Here is an 11,359-nt window from a genome sequence, read left to right as displayed (position 1 = left end):
AAGGAAGGAGGGAAGGAGGGAAGGAAGGAAGGAAGGAAGGAAGGAAGGAAGGAAGGAAGGAAGGAAGGAAGGAAGGAAGGAAGGAAGGAAGGAAGGAGGGAAGGGAGTAGATAGAGGACAAATGCTTCCTACCTCGTGTGTCCTTACCCGATATTTCTTTTCTTGCTCAAACTTTTCCTCGAATTTCCTGATTTTCCGCTTGAGGCCCTGGATGTGCTTGGTCAGCTGGGTCACGGTCTGGGGCCCTTTGCCATCCTCACACCTGGAAGAGCTCCTCGGCCTGCACAGGGGACAGAGACACGACCTGAAAAGGAGGCCTTCCTGAGGCCCTTCAGAAAACCAGGCTGGCCACGAGGCCGAGGTGTCCCAAGCCAGAAAGGCCCGAGATGTGTGGGAGTCGATGGGGGGGAGAAGGGGGCCGATCGGGCTCTCACATCATGAACTGCTGGGTGCTGGGGGGCGACGGGGCCGAGTCGGGGTCCAGGTTAAACCTCTGGCTCTGGCTGAAGATGGAGCATCGGGGCGACAGCAGCGGGTGGTCTCCGTCCGTGATGTGGCGCAGCAGGCGGCTGGTCCCGATGGACGGAGGCTCCTCGCAGCCGTTCTCCCCCTCGTTCTGCCAGGCTTTGTAGGCCGGCGCGGGGTCTGCGGGGACGAGAGGGCCAGTTACTCACTGTGCCGGGGTCCCGTCATCCTTGGGGAGGCCGCAGGACAGCCCGAGATTGCGAGCTGTTGGCGCCCTAAAGCCTGACACGGATGAAGAAGGCAGCATCTCTGACTCCCTGATGGGGAAACTGAGGCCCGTGAGGCCTCTCTCCCTCTCCGCTTCCCCTTTTGCCTTTCATCAACGTGTCTATATTACAGGGAACTGAACCTAACATTTGGGGGAAAGCCTAGAACGCCGCTACCACCGCCCCCCACTGGCCGGGCTGTGAGTCAAGCCCTCCATTCACAGGAGAGAAACTGAGGCGGGGGAGGGAGGGGTTGCCAACTCATCCATCTGTCATCTGAGGGGGGACCAGAATTTGAACCCAGAACACCGCTCTGTACCATCCTTGCTCAGATTCACAGGCTCATAGAGCGAGAAGGATCCTCAGAGGCCCAAGTCCAGGCCCCTCGAGCAGAGAAAAAAGCAGAAATCCGAGGAAGGGACTCGCCCACAGTCACGCCGCCCCTCCAGCCCTCTCGCTGCCCGTCCGGGGCCCCTCCATTGGGCTGAGCTGCCTCTCAAATGGGATGACAGAAAACTGCCGATCTTCCTTGTGGCTGCTGGGCAGCCCCTGACGGCGTGGGGGAGGCAGAAGAGGAAAAGGGCGCTCGAGGGTCCCCCAGATCCGAGCCCAAACCCTGAGAATGGCTGCTGAGGGAGCGGCGGCCCGGAGCACGGCTCTCCCGTGCAGAGCGCGCAGCCGTCCAGAAGAGCCGAGAGTCGGGATTTAGAGCATTAAGTTAGCCTCAGGCAGGGTCAGCTGGGGGGGCCCAAAGGGCCTTCGTCCTGGGGTTCGGTTTCCCACACATTTCGCACTTGTGGTTAGATTTCAGCCCTTCGGAGGAAGCAAACAAACACAGATAAGCACCTACTATGTGCCAGGAGTCACGGCAGCTCCTCACGACACCCCTGGGAGGTCGGGGCGAGCGTCCAGTCTGGATGCCTGGAGCTGGGAAGATGCGTTCAAATCCCACCTCAGACCATGACTGACCCGGGCTAAGTCCCTGAGCCTCGGCCTGCCTCCACCTCCTCATCTGTAAAGTGGAGAGAACGGCACCGACTCCCCAGCCTCGGTTTGAAGATCTAATGAGATGGCGTGCAATAGCGCCGGGCACACAGGAGGCGCTCCACGAGCGCCCACCAGGACTAGTAGCCATTCGAAGAGCAGGAATGGAGGCAAAGCGAGGAGGAGGGCCACGGCCTGCCCAAAGGAATGGAGGCAGGAGTTCAGAACAGAGCCAAGAGGGTGGCCCGGCTGGAATGTGGACTAGAAGGCAACAACAAGCCTGGAGAGACAGGCAGGGGCGACAGACAGGCCCAGATGGGCTGGAAGAGATGAGCCTCTATTTTAGACTAGAGGGACGAGGTCCTGAGCTGCTCGGAGGTGGAAGGGAGAGATATGAGGCGGCAAGATTAATTAGGAGGCTCCTAAGAAAAGAAGGAAGGGAGCCTAAGGGGATGGGGGTGATTGGAGAGAGGGATAGATGGATGGATGGGTGGGTGGGCAGATGGATCAGTGGCCAAATAGATAGATAGATAAATAGGTAGATGGATGGATGCATAGATTTATGGATGGATGGATGGATGGACAAATGAATGGATAGATGAACAGATGGATGGATAGATTTATGGATGGATGGATGGATGGATGGATGGATGGATGGATGGATGGATGGATGAATAGATAGATGGATGAATAGATAGATGGATGGATAGATAGATGGATGGATAGATGGGTAGATGGATGGATGGATGGATGGATGGATGGATGGATGGATGGATGGATGGATGGATAGATGGGTAAATGGATAGATGGATGGATGGATGGATGGATGGATGTGCAGATAGATAGCTAGCTATATGGATGGATGGGTAGATGGCATGTGAAAAGAACTGGTTACAAGAGAAAATGAACTAGCTAGAGATGGGGGTGAGGGAGATGCACCAAGACAGGGGCTGAGTATAATCCAACTGAGAAACAATGACCCCATATAAATCTTTACACTGCTTACACAATGGGTTTCTTCCTGCTAAAGACTCTCCAGTTCCTGCTGACCCAGATCACCACCTTCACTCACTCATTGCTGTTAACAATAATAATTATAATAATACGTAACATCACTGCTAATGATCATCTATTTAGCACCTACTGTGTGCCAGGCACTGTCCTAAATGCTTTACAAACATCTCTTTTGATCCTCACAACAACCCTATAAGGTTGGTGATGTTACAATCCCCATTTTACAGATGAGAAAACTGAGATAGGCAGAGGTTAAGAGACTTGCCTGGGGTCACCCCCAGCTAGTAAGTGTCTCAAGTGGAATTTGAACTCAGGTCTTCTTGACTGCAGACCTAGTGCTCTGTGCCCTGTGGTGCTCCCTAGCTGTCTACCTGCTGGTCCCCTCACATCCCTTCTCTGTCAACAGCCTCGCCTGCATCAAACTCAGTCTTCTCCCTGATGCCTCAGCATTATCTCACCTGCCCTTGCCCTTCACCATGCTCATCAGCCCTCACTTTCCTGCCTGCTCCTGTTATTCTGATCAAAGATGCTTTAAATCAAACTGCCATCTCCCACCTCTATACATTTGTACAAGCATGAACTCTTCTCTGGCCACCCCCACCCCACACCTAGAAGCTGCTTCTTTCTCATCTCTACCTAAAGAATCTTTGTCTTCCCTTCAAGGGTCACCTCCTCCCTGAAGCCTTCCTGATGACCTCCAGTTGATGATATCTCCCCTTCCGATTTACCCATGTATGTGTTCTATCATGTTCTACCCCAACTCATGCCATTAGAATGTAAACTCCCTAAGGGGAGGGGTATTTGAGGCTTACCTGTATAAGTCCTTGAACCCAGAACCATTCCTGGCACATTTGTTTTTGAACCAGACCTATGGATTTTCCCTGGTGAAGAAATGAGGCAACTCCTCTAATGAGTGGTGCCTGGAGAGTTTTTCCTCTGGGGCTGGGCTCATACCTGCCTCTACCATGAGAGCAGTTTTCCTAATATCTCCCCACTGTTTGTGTTCCCCCCAAATGATTCTGTATTCCATAGATGAATGAAAGCAGGATTCTAACTCAAGGCTTCCTGACTCCAGATCCAGCCTTCTAGTTGTTACGCCAAGCCCATCTTTCCTCCCTCTGCCCCAACTGTTTTGAAAAATGGTTTAGAATTAGCCAAATAGTCATAGGTTATGCTACTATTGTGGGCGGCTGCCTGGAATCATCACAGCATTATGGAATCTCAGAAGTGGATGGAATTGGTTCAAGCCAAGCCCCAACAAGATGGTGCCCAGTTTCTGCCTAAAGCTCTCCAGTGAAAAGAGACCCATTACTTCCAGGGGCAGCCCCCTCCACTTAGGGACAGCTCTCACGGGTAGGACCTTTTCCATAGCTCGAGTTTCTCTGTCTCCCCCTGTGGAATTAATCCCATTATTTCCTGATCTCTCAAACAGGGAGCTGTCCGGCCACCGAGTCTCACACAGAGTGGTCAGTGCCCACACTTCAGGCCACCTGCTTGTGCTCATTCCCATCGAGCAGGGTGTACAAGGTACCTGCCGGATCAATCTCAAGCTCTAGAGGCGGCCATGGCACTGGGCATGTCACCTCAATGGAGCCTCCAAGACATCTCAGCTGATTTCAACAACACTGACCCCGCCTTGGAGAATGCTTTGGCCCTGGGACGAACCTTAGAGGTCATCCAGTCTCCCTCTTTTTTTTAAACTCTTACCTGCTGTCTTAGAAATCAGTTCCAAGGCAGAAAAGTGCTATGGGCTAGGCAATGGGGGTTAAGTAACTTGCCTAGAGTCATACAGCTAGGAAGTGTCTAAGGCCATTTTTGAACCTTTTGATTCCAGGCCTGGCTCCCTATCTACTCAGCCACCTAGCTGCCCCTCAGTCTAACTGTACAGAAGGAAAAACTGATCTGCCTCAGTCACACAACTCATTAGTGTCAAAGTTGTACCTAGAGGCCAAGGAATTCCATGGAAGAAAAAATAATATATTTGCTGGAAATGACCATCTTGTCTTTACCAAACTGGCCGATCTCTTCAGTCCAAACCAATGAAACAAAAGACCTGCGTGCATTTAGCCGTCACTCTGGACTTCACCTCTTCACCAGGAGCATCATTGACTTGTCCCCTCCTCCTCCTCCTCTTGGCTGTCCAGCTTCCCTTTCTGAGGTGGCTTCTCCCATCAGAATGGAAGCTCCGTGAGGGTGCGGTCTGTCTTATTTATGTGCATTTGTATCTCCAGTGCTTTTTATAATGCCTGCTTAACAAATCTTTTTTTCTTTCTATCTATCTATCTATCTATCTATCTATCTATCTATCTATCTATCTATCTATCTATCTATCTATCTATCTATCTATCTATCTATCTATCCATCTATCTATCTATCCATCTACCTATCTATCCATCTAGCTCTCATATCTGTCTGCCTGTTTGTCCATCTATCCATCCATCCACCTATCTAATCTCACATTTACACACTTGTCTGTCTATCTGTACATCTAGCTAGCTAACTCTCACACCTATCTGTCTGCCTATCTATATGTCTATTCATCTGTCCATCCATCCATCCATCCATCTAGCTAGAAACTAAGTGCTATGCTGCTCAGGTGGAACCCTGGGCCTTTTGGACATGCACTGGACCAGGAAGCAGGCCTGAGTTGAGCACCTGAATTAATGTGACCCGCTTTACTTGAGCACTTACAATCATTGTGACCTCAGACAAGTCACTCCGCCTTTCTCATCTCAAGTTTCCTGACTGTCAAAAGCCTTTATCAGAGTTATTCTTAAAAACGTTTCACAGATCACAACCAAGGAGAGAGCCCTGGGGACCTCCCCTGGAGACATTCCTTTTTACTGGCAACAATCGATGGACCAGCATTCTGTGCTTTGAGGCAAGCACTGAGCTTCACAGAAGCCTAAAAGATGTCACCCAGGCCACGTCCCTTCATCTTGGCCTCAAAAATGCTATGAGGGACCCTCGCCAAACGCCCTGCTGAAATATGGGTTCCTTCAATGGGCAGCCTTTCCCCAGTATACTAGGCTGAAAACCCTTTCAAGAAGGCAGGTCGGCAGAAATTATTCCAATGTGTGCATTCGCCTCCTTTTCTAAGGGCTTAAAATCCACCTGACCTTTAACAGCCCATCCAGAATGTCAGGAGTCAGGGTTGAGTCCAGCAGCGTTGGCTGGAGCATCCTCCTTCCTGTTTGTCCTTTTCTGCTCCCAGGCGCCTTCCCCATTTCTCATGATCCCACAGAGGCCACTGACCAGGGCTAGCACTCGGGGCCAAGAGCTCACAGCTGGCCTTCTGCATGTAGACAAAACAATCTGCTGTTTTCTTTGGTTCTTTTCCTTCACTGGCTGCTCTGAGGTCATGCAGACCCAGTCCGATAAGAGCTCCGAGCCCCTCTCTCAGGAGAAAAATCCCCAGAACCGGGAGCTCTCGTTCCTTTGCTTTTATGTCTCACGGGTTTAATTTCTAGTTTCATCTTTTCCAATTCCTCATGACAAAATGAAAGGGAAACCCTTCTTGTTGTGAGCTGTTCCCTGGCGCACACTCCCAGCACGGGAGACGTACCCATCAGGGACTGGGCAGGGTCTGACCTTACGTTTATTTACTTGACATTCTCAAGAAACAATTATTAAGCATCTGGGCTTGATGTGCCAGGCACTGAGCGAATAAAAGTCTGGAACACAGAGAAGGTGCCCAAGGGCACTTAGCACACATCTGTGGATTCCTGACTGAGTGTCCAGGAGACTTGGGTTCAAATTCCACTTCTGAAAATGACACCTCTCTAAGCCTCATCGCAGCAAGATGGCACTGTGGAATTAGAATCCGATCGAGCTGAGTTTGAATCCTGCCTCAGATCATTCCTAAGCCGTACGACCTGGGACAGTCATTTAGTCTTCCTCAGCCTCAGTTTCCTTATCTGTATAATATGTATATTATATAATAATAACACTCATTTTACAGGCTTGTTGAGATCAAACAAGATAAGAACCTCACTGCTGGACACCCTTAATGTCCTCCCAGTCCAATAGGGGAGGTAGTACACAGGCAACTTAATCTAAGCAAGATACGGAGAGACAAACTGGGGAGAGGAAAGATGGCACCATTTCTATTAGGGCAACTCTGTGATTCTTTAAAAAAATCAACTAAAAGGGGAAGCTAGGCAGCACAAGGGAGAGAGAGCCAGACCTGGAGGGAGGAGGTCCTGGGTTCAAATTTGGCCTCAGACACTTCCTAGCTGTGTAATTCTTCTGTCTTAGAAATGGCACTAAGGGAGAAAGTAAGGGCTCAACAAAAGGGTTTTGAGGGAAACTAGGTAGCTCTGTGGATAGAGAACCAGGCCTGGAGATGGGAGGTCCTGGGTTCAAAATTGGTCTCAATCACTTCCTAGCTGGGTGATCCTGAGCAAGTCACTTCACCCCCCCCCCCCTTGTCTAATCCTTACCGCTTTTCTGCCTTAGAACCAAGACACAGTATTGATTCTAAGTGGAAGGTTGTTGTGTTTTTTTTAATCAAAAAAATGAAGGAGTGGACAAGGGAGGATCAGCGGCATCCTTTCGTTAGATTTTCAAAAAGTCTGTGCAACAGTTCTCAAAGAAGAGTTTAAAAACAAACAAACTACCAAACAAAGTTCCATTGAGATCAGGAAAAATGTTTTATCCCAAATGGGAAACTGGCTAATTAAGGAAAGGCAACAACTGGGTATGCAGGTATATGGAAATTTCTCCAAAAGACAGTCAGCACTTTTCTCTACCAAGAATTTCCCCCAGGGCTGAGTCCTGAGACTCGTCTTATCTAACATTCTCAGGAATTGTGGAGAAGAAGAAGTTGGATCTTTAAAAGAGAAATAGCCAAGAAAGCGATTAATTCCTCATAAAATTGGACCCGCCAATTGTTTTGGCTTTCAACAGCTCTGCTCCAGATCAAGAAGAGCTTCCTGTGGACAGGGGTGTCTGGGAGACACCCCGCCATGAATCTGGGCTTCAAAGGAATCCCAACGAAGGTCCATTCAGCCTCTCTTTTAGACCTCTGGGAGGAAGGCAGCTGGATGCTTATGAAGGTGATTCCTTAAACTTTTACATTTATCTCTATCAAATTTTGCCCAATAGTCAAGCCTATCGATTTATTTTTTTGATCCTGACTTTGCCATCCAATGTGCATCTGTCTTTGTCTGATATAGTCTCTGAAAACAGGAAAACACTAGAGACGCGTCGTTCAAACGATGTTAAAATGGGAAGCGCCCCAGTAGCAATAACGCTAAGGAAGGGGCTTTATCGATCACCCCTTTGTAGCATCTACGGTCAAAAAGGAAGCAAAAAAAAATCTCCTGGGCCTCGTTCATGAGTGTGGCTCCCCCCTAGGTGGAGCATGGCGCCCTTTTTGTGATCAGCCCTCCAAAAGGGGTCCAAGGACTCTGGAGGAAGATCAAAGATGGTCAATTCAAGTGACCAAAGGTCAGTCCCTTCGGCCTAAGGAGACACAGGCTAGGTGAGGATCTGATCGGCTTTCATAAAGCCGGATGAGGCTCGGAGCTCCAAAATCGCCAACTCCGAGAGTGCCAGAGCTGTGGGAAACTCAAAAAGTCCCAAAGAAGTTTTAAGACCAATAAAATCACAAGAGCCATTCAATGCGGTGGCCAGAAAACTGGCGGAACGTGTTATATCACAAAATGGCAAAGGCTGCAAATGGAAAGAATGGAAAGAACCCCAGCGTCTGGGTCCTTAAGGAAGATGAAGGGCGTCCTGGGCAAAGCCACCGAGGTCAACGGCCCCATCCCAAGAGCCGCCATTTTCTGGAGCTGAGCAGCCCTGGCCTGGCTGGCTCAAAGGACCACGTCCAACGGCGACGTGCCCTCTCTAACAGCCCCTCGGTGCCCTCCCCAAAGGGCAGCTTTCAACAGCAATTTCTGCTCCATTTTCCATTCAGTGACAACACAATACATATTCACCAAGGCGTCCTGAAGCCATTCAGTGCAACCTTAAATGACTGTCCATCACTTAGAGAAAAACCTGGTCTCAATTACTCTGTTTATGCATTTCTCAAGACTCTGTTTATAGCCTGCAAGCCCAGGACTGCTCTCTGGTGTCTCTCAATAAGAATTCTTTATTTTTCCTACTAGTCCCTCCCCAGATTTTGTTCCTCTTGGATCTAATGGTGAAAAAGAAGTCCAGTCGGGGTCCGTAGGTGGCACAGGGGACCGAGCACCAGGCCTGGAGTCTGGGTTCAAATCTACCCTCAGACACTTCCAAGCTGGGTGACTCTGGGAAAGTCACTTAACCCAGCCCTTGTCCTTCTGTTTTAGAGTTGTTATTAAGACAGAAAATAAGGGTTTGGTAAAAAGAAGAAAAAGAAAAAAGTTCAATCTTTCCCCACTGGTCAACAAGCTGCCCCCTGAATCCCCCATCATGCCCCCTGTATTAACAGCCATACAGCAATGACTGATAACACTGGAAATGTATTGGACATAGAATCCGAAGCAATTTGGGTTCAAATCCCATCTCACACACTTAATAGCCATGAGACAATTGCCAAACCAATCTCTCTTTTTTTTCTTAAATCAATATCTTGAGCCTCAGTTTCCTTCTTTAAAAGAGGATGAAAATTCCCTTGGTTCCTACCTTTGAGAGGCTACAAATGGACATATTTTGCAAACCTTAAAGTTTAATTAGTTTATCTAATTAAATTATATATTATTCATAAATTTAAATAAATTTAAATTTAAACTAAAGTTTTAATTTTAAAAATAATTAAAGCTATAAGAAATACGAATTCTTATGACTACTGCTTAACTTGAGTTTGGGGCCCTGTGTTTTGATTTCGAGACCTAGAAATAGTGGTCCTCACACGTGCCTCCATTTGGAATTCTCAAGGGTCTGAAGCTGACAGGTGCTGATTCGTTCTGTACAGAATACAAGTCTACGGGGAGCCTCTAATTTGTTTTTGCAATGGCACTGCAGACCGAGGACAGCAGAATTTAAGTCTGCCTGAAATATTCACTGGGTCCTCCAGGCCACAGCTCAAATGGGGATTTCCCTGGCCAAACCAAACAATCTGGACCAAGGAGTGCCTAATTCCCCGGCCTTAGCAGGACTAAAGACTGGGAGAGAAGGCGTGCCTACAGTATCCCAGACCGAGGGAACATTGGTTTCGAGTGGGAATGGGCCCCTTTTACAGATAAGAAGAGTAAGGCCCAGGCCCATAAGTGGCTACAAGGACCAGTCTCTGACTCCAATCCCAGAGATGTCCCAGTTAGTGCCCAAAATGGCGGCAGGTATGGCAAATGCTGGCCAACCAAATGAACAAACAGTCAAATGCCTCTTGCAAGCAAGGCCCAGGAGCGGACAGAGAGTGGCCGTCCATCTTAAAAGTGATTCTAACCGAAGAAATAATATCTTTCCTCTCTACACCAGCCTGATGTGAAAAACACAAACACTCCATGTTTATTCCCCAAGGGGGAGCTTGGGAAAGTCACAGACACAAGTCAATTAACAGCCATTTACATGGAAAATCTAGACAAGCCTGATTACCCTCTCAAAGGGGCTGAGGGAGGGTGGGAGGGAGAGAATTCCATGTAATATTCTTTGGAAAAGAATTTTGTTTTTACAGTTCATTGGAAAAAATAAAATAAAATTTAATACAAAAAAAGTTTTTAGATAAAAGTAAAAAAATTAACAAGCAATTATGAAGTGTCTACTGTGTGCAAAACACTAGGGGACTCCTCTTTCTGGTTCCAGGAGGGATCCACTTTGCCACCTAGCTACCCCATCCATTTTCAAAAGAGGAAACTGAGGCTCAGAGAAGTTAAAGTGCCTGTCCAGCATCACCCAGATAGGAAGGCAAAGGCAGGATTTGAACCCTGGTTCTCCTTGATCAGAGGCTGCTATGCTATCCACAACTACATACATAATACTCCCTGGCCTTGCAGTGCTTATAGTCTAGGTAGTGGATATAGTACAAACAGGGATAAATGGAATATATAATAATAGAGAAATCTATAAGAAAGATGCAAAGTGTTTGGTGAGAAAACTCAGAAAAGATGATGATGATGATGATGATGATGATGATGAGAGGGTAATCAGGCCTGTCTAGATTTTCCATGTAAATGGCTGCTAATTGAGGAGGTCATTTTGGAGTCAGGTTTTTAAAGGACAAACAAGATTTAAAGAGGAAAAGGGAGGAATGACTACTTCCATGCAAAGTGTGCACAATGAATGAGCTTTCTTTTTTACATTCATTCATCCATCCATCCTCTCGTCCATTCATCCCTCCACCCATTCATTCATTCATCCATCCATTGTTCATTGTTGCATTCAACTCTTCATGATCCCATTTGAGGTTTTCTGGACAAAGCTAGTGGAACAGTTTGCCATTTCTTTTTCCAACTCATTTTACAGATGAGGAAACTGAGGCAGACAGGGTAAAGTGACTTGCTCAGGGTCATACAGCTAGTAAGTGTCTGAGACCAGATTTGAACCCAGGAAGATGAGTCTTCCTAGTTCTAAGCCCAGCACTCTAATCACTGTGCCACCTAGCTGTCCCTTTCCATCCATCCATCCATCCACCCACCCACTCACTCATTCTTTCATTCATTCATCTATTCCTCTGTTCAGTCAACAAACACTAAGTCCCTGCC

At 47.9% G+C, this 11,359-nt stretch overlaps 1 protein-coding gene across 1 annotated transcript in view; it reads right to left on the bottom strand.

Moving 5' to 3' along the window:
• Positions 1-11,359, bottom strand: part of FAM13C (family with sequence similarity 13 member C) — an 82,397-nt gene that overhangs the window by 19,872 nt on the left and 51,166 nt on the right. Inside the window, exons 5-6 of the mRNA XM_044659217.1 lie at positions 435-645; positions 148-280 (exon numbers count right to left, since the gene is read on the bottom strand). Coding sequence (XP_044515152.1) covers positions 148-280; positions 435-645 — 344 coding nt within the window. The remainder of the gene's footprint in view (positions 1-147; positions 281-434; positions 646-11,359) is intronic.

This window comes from Gracilinanus agilis, chromosome 2, assembly GCF_016433145.1.
Source record: "Gracilinanus agilis isolate LMUSP501 chromosome 2, AgileGrace, whole genome shotgun sequence".
Classification (NCBI taxonomy): Eukaryota; Metazoa; Chordata; class Mammalia; order Didelphimorphia; family Didelphidae; genus Gracilinanus; species Gracilinanus agilis.
Note: the sequence above shows the minus strand (reverse complement) of the source record. Positions and strands in the feature narration are given on the sequence as shown.